This window comes from Chlamydotis macqueenii, chromosome 11 (assembly GCF_036417535.1).
Source record: "Chlamydotis macqueenii isolate bChlMac1 chromosome 11, bChlMac1.mat, whole genome shotgun sequence".
Taxonomy (NCBI): Eukaryota; Metazoa; Chordata; class Aves; order Otidiformes; family Otididae; genus Chlamydotis; species Chlamydotis macqueenii.
Genome location: NC_141566.1, coordinates 21,665,702 through 21,690,008, shown reverse-complemented (window position 1 = coordinate 21,690,008; position 24,307 = coordinate 21,665,702). Strand labels below are relative to the sequence as shown.

Here is a 24,307-nt window from a genome sequence, read left to right as displayed (position 1 = left end):
GGCTGCCACGGGCCTCGGGGGGAGGGCGAGGCGCCTGAGAAACCGGTACAGGCGTCCCCATCCCCGGTCCAGGCCGCTCCCGGGCGGGCCCCCCCCCTCCCCCGTTTCCCGGTACAGGCCGCACCGGCGCCATGGCAACCGCCCGCCCCGTCGGAGGGGGGGGGGGGGCGGAGCGGGGTGACGCAGCTCGGTGACGCCGGCGGAAGTGACGCGCGGCGCGGCGGGCGGGGCGGCGGCGGCGGTGCGGGTGCGGGTGGAGGTGCGGGCTCGGCGGTGTCTCCTTCTCCTCAGTCACGGCTCCGGCTCGGCCTCCCCGCGCCGCCATGTCCGCCCCCGGCAGCGGCGGCGAGTTCGGGAACCCGCTGAGGAAGTTCAAGCTCGTCTTCCTGGGCGAGCAGAGCGGTGAGCGGGGAGGGGCGGGGCGGATGAGGATGAGGAGCCGCCGCCGCGGGCCTTCTGCTGCTGCGGGGGGGGGGGGGCGGTGCGGAGCCGTTAAGGGCGATGCGGGGCCGCCAAGGGCCTTTCTCTGCCCGGGGTGCGGGGGGAGAGGCGGTGAGGAGCCGTGCGGGGAGGAGCGGCCCGGCCGTAGGCCTCGGCCGGGTCCCCGTTTCCGCGGCCTGGCTCCCGGGCCGGCCCGCAGTGCGCCCGCAGCCCGCGCGGTGGGGAGGCGCGGGGCCGGGCCTGGCTCTCGGGCGGCTGCTCCGCCCCGCGTGTTGTGTGTCCCGTCGCGGGGGGAGGACGCGGTGGCCAGGCTGTGCAGTCTGTAGCATGCCTGCAGCCTCCCTTACCCCTTCATTTTTCTTCGATTTGCCTGGAAGTTGCCTCCCTTTTGCACCCCTTTCCTCATACAACTCATCCGGATGTTATCTTTTTCTTGAAACCGGGGTGTTCTTTGCTGTATTGCCCGCTCTAGATCTCTTACTGCTTACCTCCTCCTTGGTCCAGAGCTGTGGGTCTTGGAGGAATTTCCAGAAGTTGTCTAATTCCTCTGTGTCACCAAGGTGACATCCACTGCTTTGGACAGACACTCGTCTAACCTAATTTTAACGCTCTCCAATGTTCACCACTTCACAGCCTTTCTAGGCAGTTTATTCCTTTCCCCTCTTCTCTTCCATCCATGTCCTTCGAATTTTTCTTGGCTTCCTCCAGCTTCCTGAGAGAGAATCTGAGCTCTTCTCTTTGGCTCCCATTTCTTGTCAGTTACACCTTCTGTCTCTTGATAACATTTGGAGACATGAATCCAAAGATTTGAAGCAAGCCAGCAAAGTTTACTGTGTATCCAAAATCTTGTTCTGAAGAAAGGATCTCAGTCTTGAAGGTTGCTTTTGTATCCAGTCAGAGGCAGCTGGGCAGTGGCCAGACCATCACCGTGTCTTATTTTGGTGTTTGTGCCTACAAGTCCAAGAGCTGGTGATTACATAAGTAGCAAAATACAAGTAACAAAGCAGATTTATTGCTTGCTTAAAGCAAACAAATAATTCTTTGTCGTATGTATCACATCGTACCTGATTTGAGGACCACGGTTTCGTCGTGATTGATTTCTGACCTGCTGAGATGGATTTGGCTTAACGTGCTTCTGTCATTTTGTGAATGAATTTTTAGCTGGTTATTTTGCGGGAGGGTGTAGCTGGGAAATAGCCTTACATCAGCAACTTCATTCTGATGATCAGTGCTGCCAGCATGTCACTCCCAAAGCGGTGGTTATTTTTTTCCACTACTCCTTAAAAGTAATTTTTCTCTTCTTTTGTAGTTGGGAAGACCTCTCTGATCACCAGGTTTATGTATGACAGTTTTGACAATACTTACCAGGTATGTGGTAGTCTGGTGGTGGTGGGTTTGGGTTTGTTTTTTTTTTTAAATATGTATGTGGGTAAATCTGTTCCACGCTGTTAAGGTGTACGCCTGTGAGAACTGTTGGGGCAAGCGCGTTTCTCCGTGAGGTGTCGGTTCTACGTCATACGTAAGGTTGTGATGTGCCTTGAGCCGGAGACGAGACTTCACGGTTAAGCCTGAGCCTCTAGTGTGACGTCAGGAATTCCAGCGTGCAAAAAAGAAGCAAGGTTTAGATCCTGTCTGAATCTGTGAGAAGCCTTGAGGAAAACGGGGGAAACATTGGTGTGTGGGGTTGGCTAACGAAAGAGGATGGCCAGGATGCCTGATGGATCTGGAAGTCTCGGGAAACAGAAAGAATAAGAAATGGCCGTGCTTATGATAGTTCTCGGTCTGTAATATCTGAGTCCAGAGTGCATAGATCTGCAAGAAGTCAGCATGGTATATTCTCTCAAATTTTTTATTATCACTGTTTGTTTTTTTTAACTACAAGGCTACAATAGATAGGAAAAAAACCACAGGGAAATCTTGGCAGGGAAGGAGTAGGGTAGGCCTGAAGAGGCTGCAGATGAGCAGCTGAAGGTGTGTAAGAGGCCTGAAGGTTTCAGGAAGAGTTAGTTGCATCAGAAGCACTCGGCGGTGTTTCGAGGGAATACCAAGTGTCCTTAAAGAAGATGAGACTGGGGTGTTATCTTTGAATTCAGGCCAGAAACAGTTACTGGTTTAGACTGGGGTAATTTTAAGCCAGAAAAGGAAGAGAAGATTGCTTTCCTGAGGACAAGTAATTCACTGGAACTGGATCCTCCTGTACTTTCTGTATTTCTTTTCCTGACCTTTGTAAGGTGCTCTCATAGATTTGTCTGCTTGTTGCAGCTGCTACAAACTGTGTGCTGGCTGCAGACAACAGGAATCCTAGGGACAAGCACTGCCTACAAAACCTGACTGCTGTGGTTGTTCTGATGTTAAATGGTTCGTGTTCTGATGGAGACCTTCCAGAACACGTTATGCTGTCTGTGTTTGTTAAGACTGGAGATAATCTGTCTAAAATACTCAAATCTGTTACATCAGTGGCCTGTTTCCTGGGTTATGATGGGTGGGACAACTGGTTGATTTAAGTACCTGGGAGCACATTAACTCACTAAATTACTTAAATATCTTTGTACTGGAATTGCTGTACGGCAATGGAAGTGTGAATGAAAGGAGACTTACAGAGAGAACTGCCTGGGAAATGAAGCTCCTGAATGGCACTGGAAAGGAAGCACGTTCTCACTTGGAAAGTCCTGAGTAAACGTTGCTTTTTAACTTTCAGCACAGTTGTCTGCAATTTATATATGTCATTTGCTCTACCTTTTGGTTATTTCTAATAAGATAATTCTTAATCAGACAGAAGGAGATGTCAGTTCAAATACCATCCCTGTTTAAGATGCATGAATGTCTGAGGCTGAAATCAAGGCTCAGAGGTCCTTGTGCAGCTGAGAAGCGTTGGAAGAATAATGTGAAGTGAAGATGGTACAGATACCCAGATTGCTTTGTTTCTGTCAACTGTATTGAAGACAAATTACTTCAACGGCTTAATTATAAGTTTGTGAACATTTTTTGAGAGTTTGTATAGCGAGATGCCATTTGCAGATGCTGGAAGGCAAGTTGCAGTTACTAATGCTTTTCTTCTTTCCAGGCCACCATTGGAATTGATTTCCTGTCAAAAACAATGTATCTTGAAGATCGCACGGTAAGTGAGGCGTCTGGGTGATAGCGTGGCAGCTGCAGACAGGGGAGCAGCGGTTGTTGCCTGTGCTGTTTTGCCTGTAATCCCCCAGCAGCCTTCAGAGGAACAGCCTTTGTTGGATCAAATCGCTGACCCACCCTTCTGTTTCTGATACTTGTTAGTACCTGAGGCCTCTAAAATTCAGTCAAAACCTTTCATGTAAAACCGAGGCAAGCTGATGTCCGTATCCCGGGCAGTGGGCTGTCTGCTATATGTACCTTGGGCGTAGTTTGCTCCTGGAATCTGCAGCTCTGCCTCTGGGATTGTCAGTGTAAATGGGTCTGCGCAGACCCCAGGCGGTTCCAGATCTTGAAGCCGTTCACAATTACCTGCCGTGGCAGAGAGCCTCCTCATAGAAAGGCTCCTTTTGTAACGCAGTTCTGACGTACTGTTAATAAAGCAATTTTGGATTTAGCTTTCATGAGCTTCCTCTTTGCGTAAAGAGATCCCTCACATCCCTCTCCTATCTTTCAGCATTTGTCTTTTCATTAGTTCACGTTTTGCTAGTAGTTGCCTTTTTGCTAGTTCTGCTATGGCTGGGAAGTGTTAAACTGTTGGGGGAGGGAGGGGCCAGTGGTGTGGTGGAAGTCCTTTGTGTTGCTTTGGTTCTCTTGCTTCTGAAGTAGTCTAGCCCAGTGTGCCTGGCGAGTTTCCTGAGCGCTTCTCTACCATCTTAGCAGTGATTCACTGTTAGAAAAGATGTCGCTTAAGAAACTACTTGGATAGCATTCTTCAATGGTACTGGCAGTGGCAGAAGAAGAAAAAGATCTTGGGAGTGCTGTTTGACACCTGCGAAGGGAAGCTGGAATGCCTGTGTGCTGTTTTCAGCACCGTAGTCTTGATTTCTTATGGTTGTGTAGGTCAGGATGTCGTTCACCCACTGGCTTGCTATCCAGAAAATACAGTTCTCTTTCCGGTGTTGGATGTACTGTTGGCTTTCCTGGTCCTGTAAGTGGACCACAGAGCCCATCAAGCCTGTTTAAATAACAAAGAGGTGTTGAATGTAGGTAAGAGGAGGGAGAAGTACAAGCACACAAGCTAGGAAACCTCAGACGTTGCAATAATTTCTCAGATGTGGGTAATGCTGTATTTTACACTGGGCTGTGACTGCTGGGCTTGGAGTGAAGAATGCTAAGCCTCCAACGGTGGCCTGTGCTTTGGCACATTTGATATGTCCTTACATTGAATAATGTATCTTGGAACTGTACCTGTGCCAGATCACTCAGCTCTAAATGTGGCTGGAGTGGCAAGTACTAGCCACCGGAAGGGACAAATCCGTGTGGAGCTGAGTTCTTCAGAACCATTTCCCATACCCTTCCACAGAGGGCAACTCTAAGTGTGCCATTTCCAGCGCGTTGCCGGCGCACTGTGGCAGTAAGTGAGCCCTGTCCTCACTCCTGACTGTCAGGCTACAGCTACAACCTCAGTCTCGACAGACCAAGTAGTATTTCCTTTTCTGTGTCTCTGTCTTCCCAGACTTGTTGGATTTAAGCCCAAGCTAAGTCAAGTCTAGAGGGTGTTTGCTGTTCTGGTCGCACCCCGCTGCTGCGTTTCGGTGGATTCACCGGTAGCAGGGTGACGGTGTCGTCGTGGTCAGAAGTGACCGCCTCTAGCTAGCTGTGGGCTGCAGGCTGCTTGGGTGGCTGTTCCAGCCGGGGTCCTGACGCGGCAGGGCGCACTGAGGTATGCATGCTCATTTCCCTCCTTAGCAGATGGTGTGAGAAGGTATTTTTTAGACATATCTTAGTTTTGTGATCAAATGGGAGAACATGCTCGTGTGTTCTCGCGAGTTATTAACGTGTCTGTGGAGGGAGGGAGGTTCCTCAGAGGTGCCAGGCAGAGGTTAATGCGAGAATGCGGTTAGAAGTGTCGTTGGCTCTTTTCACATTTCTGTTCCATTTTAACTTTCCTTTTGTTGCGTTATTTTTGGCTTGCGATTTTTTTCTTTTTATTTTTATTTCACTTGAGTTTTGGTTTTGTTTTCCATTTTCCTGCTTTTCCCCTTCCCTCTTCCCCTACACTTTTCCGTTTCCCAGATCAGGCTGCAGCTGTGGGATACAGCCGGCCAGGAGAGGTTCCGCAGCCTGATTCCCAGCTACATCCGTGACTCTGCTGTGGCTGTCATTGTCTTTGACATCACAAGTAGGTATTGAGCCGGAGTCTCTGCAGGGACCTTGCCTTTATCACCTAACTTTTATGCGTTGGGAGCGGTGGTGTTACCTGAAAAGAGCTAAGATAGACCATCAGCCCCAGGACTGTAGGTGTTTCATGGGCAGAGCATCTTCCCCCGCAACGAATGGTAGCTTCATCCCGTAATACAGAAACTGGAAAACTCTGCTCTGCTCAAAGCTCCAACAGCGGAAGTGATACACAGAGGAGCAGCAGGTAGGTGAATAGGGGTTGTGACTTCTTGTGAGTCTGTGCTGATTGGAACCTCACAATGAATTTTTTTTTTTTCCTTTCTGGATAACTAGAAAGGTAATACGTGTAACAGCTTCAGATGCCAAAGGAAAGGAACACTGTCAGGGCAGGTAAAACAGTACAACACTAATTTAAATAAAAGCGATGTGGCAGGTTGTGAGGATTCAAGACTCATTTTATTGAAGAGTGCTGGCGATTCGGATGAGTATCTAGAGAGCTTCTGAAAGGGAATAGATGTAGCTACTGTAATTTCTAAAGCATAAACAAGCTCAGAGGGAAATTCTTTATAACTCTTGGCATGAATGTTACAGTATAAGATACGAAGATATGAATACCATGATTTCATTGTAACTCCTTGTTACTGATTCCACTTGATCTGGCTTTTTTGGTTGAGCTACAGTATCAGCATAAATATCTAGACAGGATTTATACCAGTGAGCCAACACCATGTGGATGAAGTCTAAGGAAAGAACGTAGCACAGATGAAAAACCTCTGGCCCACCTTTATTCTGTCACAAACTAGATTATAGTGAGGCTTTACGGCCAGGGCTTTGTTTCACTGTGGTTGACTGAAGTGCTTAACAAATAATAAACTTCTGTTATGATTTGTCTTGCATGTTGAGGGCAAATAATTACATGGTCTTTCTCCCAGTCCTGTAGCTTTAGTAGTTGACTCTGGGAGGATTTCTGGTTTGGTGCATACTAATGTACAGCTGAATTGATCTGTCTGGGGTCTGAGGAGTGCTGAGATGTGCACGGCATGACCTAGGGAGCACAAATAGGTGAGGCGGCGTGGCAGGGTCCGTAGGTCGGCATCTGTTCTCCCCACTGTTGTGACAAATACAAGATGCCGTTTATCCAGGGAGGTGGAAAAATCTTGCCAGTCTAGGCTGTTCTTAACAGATTCCTGACATGTCAAAAGTAATTAACTGATAGCTGATCTCATCATACCATGGTAATGGTCTGATCATTTCAGGTAATTTCATTTTTTCTCTTGTTACTGCTCTTTGTTCTGCTCTTAGTGACTGAGAGGCTTTTAGTTTTCTTGTGCTGTTGAAGGAACATGCTCAGGCACTTCTGAGGGCATGATGCTGGTGGGCATTAGTGCGATTAGAAAAACACAGTTGCCTTTACCGCTCTGAAGAGCTATGTGTTTGTGTTGTCTTTAGTGGTAACTGTATTTGGGAACCTCAGAGAGTTTCCTGTAAGTTAATGCTGGTCGTAGTAGTGACCAGCAATAAATCCTTGTTGAGGACCTTTCATCTTTCCAGATTGGCAGAGTCATTAGCACACTGTTGTGTTTGAGTGGGTTTTTTATATTTTCTCTCCCCCTCCAAAATGGGTGCACACAAAGTTCGACTTCTAGAAAGAAGAAGCCACAGAAATACTGCAGCTAGCTTTCTCAGGTTACTTCAGGGGTGCCTGGGTGGTACTTGCATGCTGCCTGAAGGCCTTCCCTTTGCTACAGCCAGGTTACTGGGGCCAGTTCTTCCCCAGTTCTGTGACAGTTCCTCTAATTGCCTTTTTGGCTGTGAGTCTGAAGGTTGGAGTGTTTGAATCCATCACCACCTTGGTAAACCTTCTGGTGATTGATGTCTACTCAGCAATGTCCTGGTGACTGTGTGAAAGCGTGTTGTGAAGTCCAGAAGCTGTCATTATCAGTCTGATCTTCCAGCACTGCTGTAATACTGTCCAGGTGCTTGGAGTTTGTCACCCTGAGTGTCTGGGGTAACCAAGAGCCCTGACTTTTGCTGCTGTAATCAAGGCTGCCTTCAAAATGAAGCATGAGCTAATTGCTTTAACTGTAACCCCCAATCTTCGTTAAGCCCCAGGGCGTCAGATCTACGTACCCTGATGTAGACACCATGTTATTTTGAATCTGCTTGTAGCAAGACACTTCAGACATGTTCTCTGTCCAGCGTCTGTTTCTCTTCTAAACAAGCCAATTATTGGTCCTTCTGAAACGGCTTTTTCCCTTGTAGGCAGCCTCCTGCAAGCTGCCGTATTAACCGCTGTTCTGTGCGTAACAGCTGCTCTCCCTCGTGGCTGAGCAAGTGGCTTTGTGAGCACAGCTAACCAGTTCATGTAATTAAGCTGGGAACCAGTATCTGCCCTGCTCTGAAACCGGTGCCTGTTGAGAATGCCAACAGCGATCTTGTTTTCTGGCAGCGTGGCGCTGCTTGTGCAGCTAGCTGTGTGGGGTAATGACTTGGAAGGCAACGGTATCACTCCCGGTTGTGAAGAGCTTTTGTTTAGGATTCACTGTGGTAGCTGGGCATGTTTTGGCCGTTTTGCTGTTTCAAGTGAGCAGGTCCCAGACCTCAGAGCCGTTCTGTATAGTAGGTCTATCTGTGCTGTGGTTCTGCAGATCAAACCGTACCTCTCATAGCAGTTGTGCTTGTTTCTGACTCTCGTGCTTATCGGAAAGGGAGAACCCGAAGCCCTTTGTGTCACCTGAAGCCTGCCGTGTGTAACGCTTGCTTTTGGTTCTGCTGGAACTTCAGTTATCGATGGCCCTAATCTTGCATGGACATCCCCATTGCCATCTTCTGGATGCTTGATGCTGGAGAATGGATGCTGGTTTACTATGTGGTGGCTGGGCTGAGGGAGCTGCATGTCTGTTGTGTGGGAATTGCCCAAAAAGCTTTGATCTAAGATGCTCCAAGCTAGGAGTCCTGTGGAGACTCCACATGTGATCCTGGGTAGTCCAGGAAGACCAGCTCTGTATTGTTAGCTACCACTGTCAGCAGTGAGGTAGTAGCCGTAACCGAGGGCTCTCTGGGAACAGCAGGATCTCTAGGCCAGCAAAGGAGGTAATTAAAGCGCATTAACTACAAACAGAGTCAGAAAAGCCAGCTTCTGTGGTGTTTGGAAATTTGGGGCAAGGTTACAAGCTGCTCAGACTGAGCTGCATAGAGTTCATTCTAGCAATGGCCTTTTCTCTAAAGGACAGTTTCCTCCTCTCTTTTGTCTCTCGCTCTCTCTCCTCTCTGCTCTCCCTGGCCTGGTACCAGCAGGTTCGGCTGCAGCTTTGGGACACAGCAGGCCAGGAGCGGTTCCGCAGTCTCATTCCCAGCTACATCCGCGACTCCACTATTGCTGTGGTAGTCTATGACATTACAAGTGAGTGGTGCTTCGGTGTCTCGTTCTTTGAAATACTACATGTAAGCAGAACTAGTAAGTTACAACCAGAAGTTCTGCAAAAAGATGATTGACATCAGAAATGTTTGTTCCCCGCCCTGTTTTTCTGTCTGAGCAGAAAACAATTTATGGGTCACTTACATGTGTGGGGAGATTTGGAGAAGCACCTGAGTACAGGTGTAGCGTTCTCCCTCTCTGAAAATAAGTTTTATGTTCAGCACTCTCATTTGATTCTTCCCTACAGACTTGAATTCTTTCCAGCAAACCTCCAAGTGGATTGATGATGTTCGGACGGAGAGAGGAAGCGACGTCATCATCATGTTGGTGGGGAACAAAACTGACCTGGCAGACAAGAGGTAATGGAGGGGAGCTGCCAGCCTTGCTGCCCTGACCAGTAAAAGCAAGGAACTGGCCGACTAGTCTGTCTTCAAAACTATTGTTCATTTCAAACAAAGCGTTAAATAGCTTGCCAGGAAATTCAAATTTCTGGTTTCAGAATACGCAAAGTTATTCCATTTTGCTGTTTTAACAATAGTTTTGGTTAAAAAAAATCCTCACCTAAAAAATTCCGTTTACTAAATTAAGTATCTCCATCCCATGTTTCTCAATAGTGTATTTTGTCTAATTTTGCTTTTCATGCTGAGATAAAGCCAAAAAGATGTTTTGCTAAAGTGAGGAAACCTGCCTTTTTTCAGTAATCCTATTGACATGACTCTTTCTGCATGTGCAACTGTAAGTTCAAGGTAAAGTTTCTTCTTGTTGGAAGATGCAGCGTGAGCTTTTACAGCATCAGTCTGAAAGGTTTCCCCCTGAGCCTAAATTTCATGTCATGCTTAACAAACTGTGATGTTGTGGATGTGAGAGAGGAAACTAGATTAGCAAAAGCAGACTTCCCCAAGAGACGTAAAAAGTTAATTAGACTTTAAAATCACACGGACTTAATGTTTTGGGACGTGTCATAAAACACTGTGCTTTTACAACTCTGAATCCTACAACACCACTTCAACCAACGCAGTAGTTTCTTAGAAGATCACGGGCTTGCGCTTTTGCATTTTTATTTCAAATTATTGACTGCTGATTTAGCAAAAGTTTTGTGTAATGTTTTCAGAGATTTTCATTCTTTATGATGACGTCAGAAACAGTGTAGATGAGGAAGGGATTTTATTTGAATGGTTAGTGTCAGTAGTAGTTGGCGAAGGGAAAATGGAGTAAGCCTTGCAGTTCCTTACAGTGTCAGTGCTTTGACAGCTTCACATGTGTGTGCTTCATATGTCATGGGACATACAAAGCATTGAAGTGATGGGGAATTTTTATCTGATGCCAAAGAAAGCACCTCAAAAAAGCCAAACTGGGAAACATCTGGATCTCACAGCAAAATGGGGTTTATAAAGTCAAACCCTTATCCCTTGGCTGTTCACGAGACACTTCTAATCGAAAGATAACAGCTTGAGAAGCCTTACAGGTGGAACGTAAATATTTTCTCAGAAAAATCTTGCATTGTTATCCGAACTGCGTGTTTGTTTACTCTGTTTCTTGGGATGATGGGCCCAATAAGGGTCTGACTGTCGTTGTTGGGTGCTATCACATTTTAAATTCTAAACCTTACTTTTCTCACTCCTGCAGTGTACATACTGCTTCAGAAAGTATTGTGACGTGTTTTTTCCCTTGTGGTTGTGGTGGTGTCCAAACGCTCGGGTGAGACAATAGCCAGCGTCCCTGGCTGCACGGACTGGTGTCAGGAGATGCTTTTTGCCCTTTGTCCCCGTACAAGTCGTGCCATTAGCTTTTCGTTTGTCATGCCTAGCAGGAAAGGCATAGATAGTGGTTTGAGTCAGAGGGGGAAAGGATGGAGTTAGGTTCCAGCTGGGCACCGTGTGGGCTTTGTACTGATGGCTCTCACAGAAATGTGTTCTGTCCTCCATGCAGACCACCGCAGTCTTGACAACCATTTGGCTTTCCCGCTTCCAGTGGGAGGCCGTTTTAAGTCTCCTGTGCTCGGCACGCTGGAGATGTTGGTAAAATTTGGTGCTCAGAGCTTCAGAAATATGATAAAAATGTGTATAGCTGATTTGGATTAAGAATTCCAGGTGTCAAGGCCTAAGATCAGTCTGGCTTCTGAAATCGGCTTACAAAAGCAGTTGAGCAAAATCCGAGATGTTCTACTTGAGCCAGCTCCGGATGTTGACCCCTTAGTATCTCTTACGCCCTCCTGGGAGTTAGAAATAACTGCAGCTCCCTAACTGAATCGTCTGGCGTTTAGATTTGAGGCTTTCCGGTTTCTATCAGAATCCAATTTCATGTGGAACTGGAAAACCCAGTGGGATAATTTCTGCCTTGGATTATTTCCTGATAGTACCTAAGTGAAACAGAGTGTGTGTGCAGGACAGCTGGCCCAGCACTGCCATGAGAATTAAAAATACCACAAAATTGTTTGAAACATAGCTACAGTCGAGGTTCGTGTAGCACTGGCAATTCTTATTTTAGAAGTTTAATGTAAGTGACAGTTCTGGTCTAGGCTGGAAATTGGAATGATGGTGTATATCCAGGTGTCAGCAAAAGCAGCTGCCTTGCCTTTCTGTTGAAAGGAAGTTAGATTTGTGTTAGGCTGAAATACCGGGCCTTTTATGGCTGGAAGGAGCCACAGGATCAGCCTGAGCTTGGCCACATTTTTCGAAATAGAATACAGCGTATTGGAAGCCATTCATCCCAAGATAAAAACCAAGTGAGGGTGCGAGTTAAGTTCTGAGGCCAAAAAGCTGAACTAAAAATAGCACGGTTCTTATTTGGGGCAGCCTGTTAAGTTTTTATTTCCCGTTAATGTTGCTTCAGTTGGTGGCTGGTTTTTTTTCCTGCAGTTTTCCTTTTATCATTTTTGGACTATTCTTCTTTGTTTTGGTTTTTCTTTTCTGTGATTTGTTCTTGTTGCTGTAGACAGGTTTCTGTAGAGGAGGGTGAGAGAAAAGCCCGAGAACTGAATATGATGTATATTGAAACCAGTGCTAAAGCAGGATATAATGTGAAACAGGTATGTACAGGGTATTGGTCAGGGATGCATTTGCAGGTGCTCGCTCGCAAGCAGCAGCCTAACACTTGCTGTTGCACCGCATTTGCTGCTGGAGCCTTTTGGAAATCTTCTGTAACCTCACAGCATTCCCTTCTGTTGACTTTTGGGAAACTGCTTTTTGTATCGGGGCAGCTTATGGGGATTCCTCCTTCCCCTGAGGATCTGTGAATGAGGCTCAAATCTGCTGCACAAACCTCACCCTGTGCTGGTCATCCGTTAGCGATAGCCATAAGTCCAGATGTTCCCTGGGTATTTCCTGAGGTGGTTTTGTTCTCAGCTGGAGGATCTCCCCAGACTCTTAAAGACTGAGAGGTCCTGAGGTCTCTGGTGGTGGACTCTGCGCTTTTGTGAGGGGCGGTGAAGCAGCCCTCGGTTGAAGAGCTTCTCAGTCACAGACATCTCTAACTCCTCCTCCCTGTTCTTTCTTTCTGTCTTTCTGCTTCTGTCTGCGTCTTTGTCCAGGCAAATCACTACAGAAGAAGGGGAACAGAGAGCCAAAGAGCTGAATGTGATGTTTATTGAGACCAGTGCAAAGACTGGATACAATGTGAAACAGGTAGATTGATGCTCTGTTCTGCAGACAGGAAATCTGTACTTTTCTGCTCTGCATGTGTATGCTTCTGCATGGGGTTCATGTTCCATCAGATATTTACTTTGTGATTTGTTGTCAGCCCCTGAGATGCTTCTTGCCCAGTGACAACTGCTGCTGCTTTTCTCTAGAGGAAGCTCCTTTCCTGTCAAATCAATGACAGTCTGTTAAAGCTAAGAAAACTACCTTGAAAGAGAGTCTAAAACCAGAACGTGCTGAGGGATGGCAATGCCACTATTTTGTGCAGTCGCTCAGATGTGATTTTGTGCATTCCCTTTGCTTTTGTTAACAGTTAATGCACTGTTTCCTAAAATCAGTGTTTGCATCAGTCGGGATAATTGCATATGCTGATGCACTATGGTAGAAGTTCCTGCTTCTGTTTGAAAGCCGCAGAGGAAAATCTTGGAATAGTTGAGGTTGGAAGGGATCTCTGGAGATCATCTAGTCCAGCCCTCATGCTCTCAGAGCAGGCTACTAAAACTGACTCTAGCTGGACTTTGAATTTCTCAGAGGATCGAGACTCCATCTCTCCAGGCAACGTGTCACAGTAAAAAAAAAAAACTTTAAAACTTGTTCTTCTGTTTAAACAGAATTTCAGTTTGTGCTCGTTGCCTCTTGCTATAAGCTTGTGATCACACTCTCCACTAGTTCAGGAATCGTTCTGAAGCCTGGCAGAACTCTGGGAGTAAGGCAGCTGTAAGGTCCAGGGCTCTGCAGGGAGCACAAGTGCTGCTGGTGTCAGCTGGAAACACACCAGTTTGCCAGTTTGCTGCACACCAGCTCATTGGGAGAACCTCACAGTGGGATTAGGAGACTTTGGATTCATTTTTCTTTTCGGTGTTCTGGATTGAATTAACTTTAATCTTTGATTCTAACTTACCGCTGCTTTATTTGCCAAGCGGGTGTTTGCAAGTGAGAACCTCTGTGTCTGAAGGGATGCTAACTGCAGCACCTTGCTTGTACCTCAGTGGCTTGATTTTCCCAAGTAACACAATTTGGAGGGGTGGATGAGAAGCCCTTGCCAAGCTACTGTGAGAAAATCAGCATTAGCTGGTGATTCCTGAAGTTCTTTATGCAGTGCTCTCCACCAGACACCTAATGGTGTCTGTATAGTGTTAGCTGCTGCATTAGTGTCAGCAGGAGGAGCTCTATGCATTGACTTCAAAAATTATACAAAACGATTTTCTGGTTTTCATGGGGATCTGACAGTCCTTCACAGCTCTAGCACGTCCTTAATAGCTTACATGCAGCTCACTTGAGCCAGCTGTTCTGCTCACAAATGGCTGGCTTGCAGCAGGACCGAACTGAAAGGATGTGCTGTAAAACCTCAGTTATTCCAAAAATCTTCTGAAACCTTCAGTCTCTCGCGAGGCTGCTTATCAGAAACCCTGAGCTGCGCACTGTAACATTGCTGTCTGCAAAAGCAGTTGAGGCTGGAAATGGTAGATGACATGCTTACTGAGTGCGGGAGAGAAATGTTCTGTGCATCCCTACAAGAGCTGTTAATTATGAATTCCATGTTGTGTTTGAGCAGAAACAAGTAAAACTGTCTGTTTTGTAGGCATTAAGTAACTTCTTTAATAAAACCCATTAAATTTCTTAGGTAAAATTCTTGTGGCATTTGTTGATCATTGTTTTGCTTGCTAAAGTACCCATATAACAAGTTTGTACAATTCAGACTCTAAGATTTGCTGCAAAGCAATGGTTTTTTTAACAGGCATTTTTTCTGACAAGCGTTCAGCTTTACCTATTGCTACTTTTCAGCTTTTCCGTCGCGTGGCTGCTGCCTTACCTGGGATGGACAGCACACCAGAGAAGAGCAAAGAAGACAGTATCCTTGCTTTTCTCATCAGTAACTTTCCTGTTCTCATAAAATTTGTCAATTATGCTTCATTAGGCTGGGCTTACTGACTTTTTGTCCTCTTGTGGGGATGAGCTGTACTGGGGTTTCGCAGAGGCGTGACTGTAACAGCCAGTATAGCATGGTGCTTACTGTGGGCGTAAATTGAGGACCCTGCTTGTGGTCTCTCTAAATGTACACAGCTACTTACAACAGCAAGCACAAGTTTTGCTTTCTCCTCTTAAGCTTAGGATAAAATCTGCATAGTTTTAAAATACCATGATGTTTTCCTCCTTTTGCACAGGGCTGTCTTGTGCGCAGCCTGTCTGATTGGGCTCTGTTCCCTTAAGTGGTCTTGACATACCCAGTCCACTGGTTTTGCAGTTAATCCTGTTCAGACAGGATTTGTTCTGCTCTGGGACAGCTAACAGCCTTTTCAGATACCGATCCCTTTCTGTGTTCTTTCCTTCTTGTTGTTCCTTGAGCCGGGTGATTTCCTTAACTTGTCTCCTGCAGTGATTGACATCAAACTAGAGAAACCTCCTGAGCAGCCAGTAACGGAGAGCGGGTGCTCCTGCTAACAGGCCCGTTCTGTAGCAGCACATTCCCCGACCGGCCAGTCTCACTGAAGAACATCACCGCTCATTGGCTAGGCAACCCTACTTTGTGGGCTGAAAAACCAATCTACTAAGCGAGCGAACTCCCTGTTTACTGGTGGGGAGCAGCCCCGGCCGCCCCTCTTAACTGCATGGTATGAGCCCTGAGTGCAGAATGAGTGTCCTGTCTCTTCTTTTATTTTTTTATGTTGTTGCACTTTGGCACTGTGGTGCCCTTTACACTCTCTCTTCCTCTCCTTCTCCCCCTCTTCCCTACCTTGAGCCTCTCTGCTCAGATGTATCTTGTGAATGCAATGGAAAAGCCACCAAGTTAGGGAAGACAAAACTAAAGCTTGGGGGTGGGCTTTCCACCTCCCTTACTGCCTCGCATCTTAACCAGTTCCCTGTCCACTCCAGCCCTGGCTGTCCTGCATCCCCACTTCCTCTGTTGGAAGGCTGCTCCTTTGAAACCAGTCGGTTTGACTTGGCCTTGCCTTTTTGGACAATACAGGTTATCTGTTTCTAGGCTTTTGCTTCCTGCAGGGCACACACAAGGATAGCTCCTCAGTTTCTCCTTTCTGTGGATGATCTTGGCTAAGTCTTGATCGTGACTTCTGAGTTTTGCCCCTCATGTTACACGCAGCACTGGAAACCCCCAGCCTCTGATAGCTTTGGCCTTGTTGCTCCCGTTTATGTAGCAGAGACCCCACAGACCGCTCTCCTCAGTTGGAGTATCTCCCTGTCCAGAGGACGTTGGCGCTCGGTGAGTGTTGGCTGTCAGGTGTGGGGAAGGAAGAGGGTGCAGAGGCTTTGCAGCCTGAGGCTGGGTGGGGAGAGATCCTCAGGGTGGTTTGTAGATAGCTGGGTCAACAGCGAAAGCAAACAGCTACCCGAAATCCATCACTACAGGGGCAGTACCTGCCCTGGGACCTGCCCTAGGAAACAGAGCCTGTTTCCTGGGCTCTGGTCTCCTGCTTCTCATCACATAGACTGGGAGCGCCATCAGGCGGAGCAGGAGAGCCACAGCAGATGGAAGGCCAGTGGCAGCTGTTCTGCTCTCCTACCGAGGTTGCTGCTTGATGGAATCATACACAGCTGCTGCTGCCTTCGTAGTAGACTTCTGGGGGATGGGGCTAGTAGCCGTTTCACTTTGGGGGTAGTTTCCAGCTGCAACATTGCCAAAGCTGAGATGAGCAGTGGCAGGGATTTATTGTCAGACCTCGGTAGAGGAGTGGAGGAATGTATGCTGCTGAAGTGAATGTTGGTGTCACTTCTCGACCTCGCAGGTTGGGAAATACCTCCTCTTCCCCCTGCCCTCTCCCTCTAGTTTAGAACTGCGCTAATAGAGCTCTTCAGAGACTTTCACTGGGGTGTTTTTGTCCATCTGTCCTAACCAGAAGTCAGTAGGTTTATCCGTTGACAGAGAGGAGAACAAAACAGTCGGGTGGCTCTAAGGCATTCACTGTTCTTTTCATCGCCCGGCCTATGTCCTGCTGACGGGGGCTTGCTGGTGGGCAGGAGAGCAACAGACCGCGGTGTGATGAGTGGGGACAGTGGCGTTTGGGGGTCAGTGACCCTAGCAGGATACCCATCGGTCACTGACGCGCCGCGCGCGCTTTGGAGGCTGCGGGCTGCCGAGGGAGGGGAAGGGGCAGCCTGGCACCGGGAGCTGGCGGTCCCCACCTTGGCTGGCTGGCAGCAAGTCGCCTCACCGCCAACCTCTTGAGTTTTGTTCCCTGGCTGCCTGTCCCTTCCCCTCCGGGTGAGCTGGCCTGCAGGAGGAAGCTGGGATGTCGTTTCCCATTTCACTCTGGAGTGTCCCCCCCTTCCCCGCAGTCCCAGCCGGAGGGAAGCTCAGCCCCCTCCCCTGTACATACCCCTGTTGTGTGGGAATTGCTGATGTTTGTCGGTGTGTCCGTGTCTGCCGTAGAACAGGTTTTGCTGTCCCCTTCTCACAGGCGGGTGTGCGCTGCTCTGCTGTCGTGTTGTTCTGAGTCACGGACCGGGGGGGAGGGAGGGGGGAGACCCTAAATACGGGGTGGGGGCGGTAACTAGTGAAATAAAATAGTTCACTTCCCACTGTCTTCTCTATGGATGTGTATAATATTGCGTGTGTCTGGCCCTGCTGTCTCCTAGCTGTTAGCCAAGTGTGACTATTAATATGAGTATGGACTGTCTGACCACAGCCGTGTATCACACTAAATAAAGTTATTTCACCAACACCTTTGCTGTCCTGCTGCGGGGAGGGGCCTCGGGCTGCCTCTGCTTGCTTTACTCGTAGGTTTAACGAGCCTGTCCCACGTAGGGTACAGTGGAAGGACGAGCTTAGCGGGTCTGAGCGTGGCTTTGGGAGTGGAATGGGAAGAGAAGGGCTTGAAATAGAGTGGGTTGTTGGCCCGGGGTGGAGTCCATCCTGGGACAGCCCTGAGGGCTGCGGAGGGGCCAGACTGTGCTGCCTCCCCTCGTCGTCACGCTTCTGCCAGGCTGAGGGGTGTCACCCCCCTCTCAGGAGCACTGGTGGCCTCAGCTCCTCTCTCACTCGGGGGGGTATGAGAGGATCACCCTCCCCACGCCCTCGTGAGCCCCTTCCTCCCCTCGGGGTGTGGGGCATTTTGGGAACCCAAAGGCAGTGTTCCCCACAGGGGACCCCTGCCAGGTCGGGATGTGGGGCAAGGGGAGCCTGTCCTGCCCCACTGGGGCTCCCCGCCATGCTGCATCGACATCCTGGACGTGCCGGTGGACATGGCATACGACGTGCTGCAGGAGGTCGAGTATCGACGGAAGTGGGACGCCAACATCATCGACACGCATGACATCGCCCGGCTGGCTGCCAGTGCTGACGTGGGCTACTACGGCTGTGAGTGGGGGCCGAGGGGGACGGGGTGGGACTGGCTTACTTCCACAGATGTCTTGGGCCGTGTTAAATAGAGAGTCCAGGCTGCCTGGCAGGAGAGAGGCGTTTGGGGTACGGGACACCACTTGGGACCTCTGCTAGAAGAGGCAGGTTGCACCGGCGGGGCTGGGAAGGGGTAGGGTGGGTGCTGCTTGGAGGAGAGGGTGAGATCATTGAGCTAGACGAGGACCCTTGGGCCAAGAGGACACCTCTAGAGTGGCCACATGTCCGTGCGGACCCCACGCACTGTTCAGGCAGGTGAAGCAACTTTCTCTCCTTGTTCAGGGCGGTGTGTGAAGCCCTTGAAGAATGGATGTGGTGGCACTGCGATCCTGGCAGGTCGAGGATGGGTATCACACCATTGCCAACTTCTCCGTCAAACACTCGGTGAGTGAAGAGCGTCCTGGGCCTGAAGGCTCTCCCATTATGAACTGGAAGGTCCCATTCAGGGAAAAACGGTGTCCTAGCATTGGTCACCAGCTGCAGGAGGCCAGGATGGTTTGCTGTGGGGGCTGCTGGGTGGTTGGTGGGAGCACGGCCATTTTTCTGGCACTCTAATTTCTGGTTGTTCACCTCCTCAAACTATTGGGGTCGTTGCCAAAGTGGGTTGTAAATAAAGCTGTGCAGCCCCTGGCACCGCGGGTGAGTGGAGCGTTTCCAAGGTGCGTGTGCCAAGTCCCAGCCCAGTGTTTGGAGCAGAGCATGGGCCTCCCTTGGTGGCAGGGCTGCACCTGGGATGGGTGTCTTGGCTCTTCTCTGGTGTGGCATCGCATTCTGCCGGCCTGACCACTCTTGACAGCCGACTGGTTCATTTCCAATGTCGGAGGGATAGGAATAACACAGCAATTCCTGTCTGAACGAGATCCTGAAGCTCAGTAGCTTTTGGAGATCCCAAACTGAGCAGCAGAGCAGTGCTGGAGGAGTCTCTGGTGCCAGAGTGGGACAAAGGCTTTTGGTACAGGAACTTTAATTTCACTCTCCTAAAGTTTGCTTCGTGAGGGGATCAGGGCAAGCAGAAGATGGTCCCAAGGAGTTAAATCGGCCTTTCTCTGTAGAGGGCCCTGAGCCCCTCCTAAGCAGCCAGAAAAGAAATGGTGTAGGTGTAGGTCTTAGTAGTGGCTATGCGAGAAATGTGCCAAGACCTTGTCTAAGCTTCCGTGGTTGTTTCCTCTTGTGCTTCCCTGCTCCTGATGAGATGTTAAAGAAACTGCACAAGGCCTGCATGAAGTGCCCAGCCTGGAAGCAGCAGCACGACGCACACGTGAAGCCCTGGCCGTACCCGGAGCAGCACCAGCCTCAGGATGTGAGCGGCCAGCACAGCGGTTCAGCAGGGAGGAACGTTACACGGTGCTGCTCACACGCACCCAGGGGTTTACAGAAAGGGCAGGGAGCTGTTAAAGAAAACCTCTGGGTTTGTAGCCTTTGCTCTCAGGATGTGACCGTGTGGATCCCAGCCCTGCTCAGCACTGAGACTGAACGCGGGCGGCCTGTACAGACCTGGCTGAGCCCGTGCCCGAACACAACACAGCTTGTTCTGTTGCTGTACCTGCGGTACCGCTGCCAGTCCGCTTTCCTGCCCAGGGAGTTATTCATGAACAAACTGAAGCTGCTCCAGTGCTCATCACTCTTGGCCTCTATTTTGCAAGTTGCTAAAAAAACCACCAGTGTTTCTGGACCTGTTGTTTTCCCAGCAGGAATCACTAATACCCATTTGTCCCTCCGGTTCTCAAGGATGAAATGGGCTGTGCTGGCCAGCACAAACCCTCTTAGTGCGCTGTCAATTAAAATACCTAAGACATGAATGCCTTGGGAAAGAATCCACTCTTTCCTGTCAGCTCACAGCCAGTCACCAGGTCAGCAGGATGGCTGTGAAAGCACCCCGCTAATTACCGCTGAGTAATGGCAGGGAGGACGCTGCCCCAGGCAGGGCAGATCTTCCTGGAGCTCCTGCGAGCGGCTGCTCTGAAGCAGGATTAACAGACTGAACACTGAGGTTGTATTTGCAGTCCCCTCTGCTCCCAGGCGGTTGGGTTGTGTCCCAAAAACCTGGTGTGCATGTTCAATCGCTGTGTTTTCCACCAGGCAGAGCACAGGGCTGGCTCTGGGGCCAGGGACTGTCCACTGAACTTCACCCTGGCACATCCGAACACAGCAGGGGCAGAAGGAAGATGGAACAGTGCCTTGCTGCAACCTGAGCATCCTCCTTCCCCGAGGAACATCTAAGTGCTGTGAAATGTGAGACTGGTGAGGCGAATGTCCTGTCAAGAGCTCTTATCTTACCTTCTCAGGGCGTTAGTGGGGCTTCCAAGGGTGCTTAGTTCCCTGGTAGAAAAGCTGATTTTCTTACTCGGAGTTAAATTCTCTTTCTAGTCTATTTAACTGTGCCCAGCGGTTAGCCAAGAGCAACCTGTCTGGCAGTGCTGAAGTGGTGCCAGGGCTGCTGCTCCTGGCTGTCTCAAGGAAGCTGCATTCGTGCCACCACAGACAGTCCTCCACAGCAGCAGTGCTGAAACACTGCGCCAGGCTCATGAAGGGCTGACTTCCATGGCAGTCACTGGAAAAACACCCTTAACACAGAGCTGCACCTCGTGTGGGTCCCACGCCTTCCTGCTAGAGGGCAACGGTGCCAGCTGTCCCCCCCGCCTTTCCTCGGGGCAGCGCTGAGGGTGGTGACAAACCCTCCACCGAGACTTCCTGAGTGGGAATACGATGCAGTCTGGTTGCTGTACTCATTTTATTATTTCAGTTACTACAGATAAGCAGAAAACACCACACGGAAAGCCAGAGCAAGGGCTGTCCTGATGCCATTTACAATGTGATACTACCACACGTCTGCACCCAGACTTGCTGCTAACTATAATGTTTCCATCTGTGCTCCCCAGGCACAGGGCACAGCAGGCTTCCTCCCCTTTCTTTGGGGACAGGGAATGGGCAAAGTTTCCCCCAAAAGTGGCAGGAAGTTCTGCTGGGAGGACGTGACGGGGACAGGGCTGTGCCAAGTGAAACCCTGAACCGTGTAAGCACCACACCTGAGGGAACCTGGCCAAACGCCTGCAGCAGCTCAGAAACGCGCTCCAAGCGTCTCGGTCCTGTATCGCGGAGGTCGTTAAGCAGCAGAGGGTACAAATGTGCCTCGACAGGCTAGTGCAGCTAGAGATGTGCACTGAGTTTGAGTGGATTTTCCTCCTGGTCCTTGAGTCCCAAGCAAACCCAGAAGTGTAGAGCAGAGGTAGGACAGTGGAGAAGGAAAGAATTTCACAGCACCAGAGAAGTGAACAGGTTGATCTCTTGGAGGATAAGGGCCATGCTCTGCTCGAGCACACTCAGACCCTCTTGGCCTTACATCCCAACAACAACCAGCAGAGCAGGCCTTTAAATGAAGTCCTGCTAGAAGAGAAGCACCCATCTGGCCAGAGAAGCTGCCCTCAGGTACCGCTTTCCATATCAGCACCACCAGCTTGTTTCAACACCCAGTTCAAGGAGTACAAACTAAAGCCCCATCCATCTTCCAGCTAAGTAAGACTCTGCTGGCGTCCCTCCACGCAGGAAGCAGAGCTGATGCCTGTGCAGCCAACAGAACAGTTGTACCTCCAGCGACAGCGGAAACTTGACGTGTCATCTCACACATTGAGGAGAAGTAGTGGAGAGTTTTGCAGGACGGCCACTCTGGAGACCCGGCAGGCAGGTGCCTACTAGTGAACAGTTCTCTCCTTCTGTCTCTGGTAGTCTGGGAGGGAAAGAGAAGGCAAGGCTGAAAGGGAGCGGCAGTCGCTGGAGACAAGGGAGAATCAGCCACAATGTTACAGGGAAACATCAATTCTGTTTCTGCCTCACTAAGCAGAGGCAGCATGTGCTACCCTCTTGGGGTAAAATAGCACATTCGCACCCCAGCCAGTCACTTCAAGCTATTTTGGGGCATTCAGAACAAAAGCTTGTTTAAAATCCTCTCTTTCCCTGCTCCATGTTTTTCTTCTTTCTTCACTTAAGGGTCAGTTTCCATTTTGTGACAAACCCATGTTTGGTTTGACTTGACCTCTGTCTTTTCCCCCCTTCTATCTCTGAAGCTTATGGCTGCAGGAACTGAGAGTTAATACAGTGTTTTCCCTCGCTCAGAATTTAAATGTCCTTAGGGAGGGGTAAAGACCACAAGCACCGTCCACCACTGGCATGGGTCCACTAGCGACAGAACTCATTCCTATGTTATTCAAGGACAAGTAGCTGCTTCCACATCTCCGAAGTTAACTTTGCTATTCAACAATCATCCCACCTTTTAGGACTGTGTTGCTAGCCCTGCTCTCTACGTTTTTCCACCTGGGCAGCCAAACCCAGTCCATACTGGTTTGGCTTGGTAGCTGTCCTGATCCTAAATCAAAGCCTGATGTTCATTTTGACCCGTGAGCTGCCAACTTAACGCCACCATAACCGCTAAGCTTGGGTGGAATCGGCAGGGTCGCACGGCAGTCTGCTTCCCAAGGAGAAACGCTGCCCGGTGACTGGACTCGGAGCTGGCGGGCACTTACTGTAGGGGAAGTAACGCACACGCATGGTGATTTCACGGGCTGTCTTCAGGATCTCCACGGCCTGGAAGCAGAAAGACTTGCTCAGTGACCAGACTGGGCTGGAGGACAGCACGGAGGAGCGCACCAGTTATGTGGTACCACCAGAGCTGGCGCAGGCTGCGAGGCCGGAAGGAGACGGTGCACACACGGACTCCTCATCCTGTCCTGCTCTAGCAGCTGGGCTGCAGGACCACTCACCTTGCTGTGCTCAATGTCCTGGAAATCCACATCATTCACCGAGAGCACCTGGTCCCCTTCCTGCAGCCCAGCTCTGTGCGCGTCCGAGTCAGGGATCACCTGCAAAGGCGAGAGCGCAGACAGCAGCAGTGACTCTCGGCACGGCCGGTGCCGCAGCTCCCCTCCCACACAGCCCAGCTCCAGAGCCTCCCCCCAGTGTGATCACATGGGACTGGGGAGGATGAGGAGCGGGGACTGCAGTGCACCAGCAACGCTCCACGGCCAGGGAGATCAGGAAATGGTGCAGGACTGTCTGATTGCTGCTTGGTGCATGGCAAATTACAGCTATGAGTTCAGCGATGCGTATAATGCGCATGACAGTCTCCCTGCACGCCCAGCTGGCTCAGCAACACCCAAGGGGACAGGGGGAGGGAATGGCAGAGGGACAGACACACCTTAGAGATGAAGATCCCCAGCTGCGAGGCTTTTCCTCCCCGGATGTTGAAGCCCAGCTGTGAGAGAAATCAACAGTGAAATCATCAAATCACAGAAGGGTTTGGGTGGGAAGGGAGCGTTAAAGCCCACCCAGTCCAACCCCCCTGCCAGGAGCAGGGACATCTCCAACCGGATCAGGTTGCTCAGAGCCCCGGCCAACCTGGCCTGGAATGTTTCCAGGGATGGGGCATCCACCACCTCTATGGGCACCCTGGGCCAGTGTTCACCACCCTCAGGGTAAAAAATTTCTTCCTTATGCCGTCCCCTGCTTTGCCCAGGACCCTTCCCGCTGGATACGCGTCTCTTCCGGGTGGAGCAAAGCTGCTGGGGGTTCAGCCAGGCAGCAGCCAGCACCGGTCCCTCTCTGCTACCCACTGCGGCCATCTCACGCCCCGCTCCGTGTCCTTTCTCAGCTCCACAGCCCAAAACAGCGCACTCCCCTCCCCTCCCTCACCCTCACGGCCCTTCTCGGTTAAGCGGGGCTCTCACCTGCGCCCCGGGCGGCTTCTTCAGGACGATGGTGCGGGGCAGGAACTGGGTGAGCTCGTTGTTGTAGTCGGGGTGGTACACCCGCTGCAAAGCAACGCGCCGGTGGGCCTCAGCCGCCGAGACCCGCTAGGCCGGGCCTAGGCAGGCCGAGCCGGGCCGGACCGGACCAGACCAGGCCAGACCGGGCCGCGGCCCCCCTCCGCTGCCCGCCCCCCGTCCCCTCACCTCGTGCGGCGGCACCCAGGCGGGGGGGCTCTCGTAGGGCGGCAGGAAAACCACCGGGAAATCGTCGTAGGGCAACCGCCCCTCCATCCCGCCGCGCTGCGCCGCACCGCCCCGCACCGCCCGCGGCCCCGCCCCGCGACCCGCCCCGCCGCGCGCCCTGACGCGCAGCCCCGCGATTGGCGGTTGCGGCGCGCGGCTCCGGTTTGAATTGTTGGCGGTTTAG

At 50.3% G+C, this 24,307-nt stretch overlaps 2 protein-coding genes across 7 annotated transcripts; one reads left to right on the top strand and one right to left on the bottom strand.

The window, feature by feature from the left end:
* The first annotated feature begins 240 nt into the window (after positions 1-240).
* Positions 241-17,468, top strand: RAB41 (RAB41, member RAS oncogene family). Of its 6 annotated transcripts, XR_015259634.1 has the most exons (10): positions 241-402; positions 1,751-1,809; positions 3,506-3,559; positions 9,031-9,139; positions 9,402-9,513; positions 9,853-9,900; positions 12,089-12,182; positions 12,684-12,777; positions 14,575-14,641; positions 15,167-15,236. XR_015259634.1 is itself a non-coding variant. In XM_086756057.1 (8 exons), the coding sequence occupies exons 1-8, from the start codon at positions 324-326 to the stop codon at positions 15,229-15,231; spliced, it is 636 nt and encodes a 211-aa protein (XP_086612183.1). In that variant the 5' UTR covers positions 241-323; the 3' UTR covers positions 15,232-17,468. The 6 variants fall into 6 exon arrangements, 3 of the variants coding, with proteins under 3 accessions (XP_086612183.1, XP_086612184.1, XP_086612182.1); XR_015259636.1 differs by lacking the exon at positions 9,853-9,900 and having other exon boundaries at positions 9,034-9,139; XR_015259635.1 differs by lacking the exon at positions 9,853-9,900.
* A 3,939-nt stretch (positions 17,469-21,407) lies between these two features.
* On the bottom strand, positions 21,408-24,190 carry PDZD11 (PDZ domain containing 11). Its single transcript, XM_086756316.1, has 6 exons — positions 24,085-24,190; positions 23,860-23,943; positions 23,331-23,387; positions 22,897-22,995; positions 22,660-22,720; positions 21,408-21,866 (listed from the first exon to the last, which is right to left on the bottom strand). Exons 1-6 carry the CDS (start codon positions 24,169-24,171, stop codon positions 21,832-21,834), a joined length of 423 nt encoding a protein of 140 aa, XP_086612442.1. The 5' UTR covers positions 24,172-24,190; the 3' UTR covers positions 21,408-21,831.
* Positions 24,191-24,307: the final 117 nt, after the last annotated feature.

Excerpts from the sequence above, each read along its gene's own strand:
- RAB41 (XM_086756056.1), top strand. The coding sequence starts at position 324 with ATGTCCGCCCCCGGCAGCGGCGGCGAGTTCGGGAACCCGCTGAGGAAG. Across the intron at positions 1,810-3,505 it reads GTTTTGACAATACTTACCAG|GCCACCATTGGAATTGATTT; the intron begins GTATGTGGTAGT and ends TCTTCTTTCCAG. Across the intron at positions 9,514-12,683 it reads ACTGACCTGGCAGACAAGAG|GCAAATCACTACAGAAGAAG; the intron begins GTAATGGAGGGG and ends GTCTTTGTCCAG.
- PDZD11 (XM_086756316.1), bottom strand. The coding sequence starts at position 24,171 with ATGGAGGGGCGGTTGCCCTACGACGATTTCCCGGTGGTTTTCCTGCCG. Across the intron at positions 23,388-23,859 it reads AGAAGCCGCCCGGGGCGCAG|CTGGGCTTCAACATCCGGGG; the intron begins GTGAGAGCCCCG and ends TTTCTCTCACAG. Across the intron at positions 22,996-23,330 it reads TGGGGATCTTCATCTCTAAG|GTGATCCCTGACTCGGACGC; the intron begins GTGTGTCTGTCC and ends TCGCCTTTGCAG.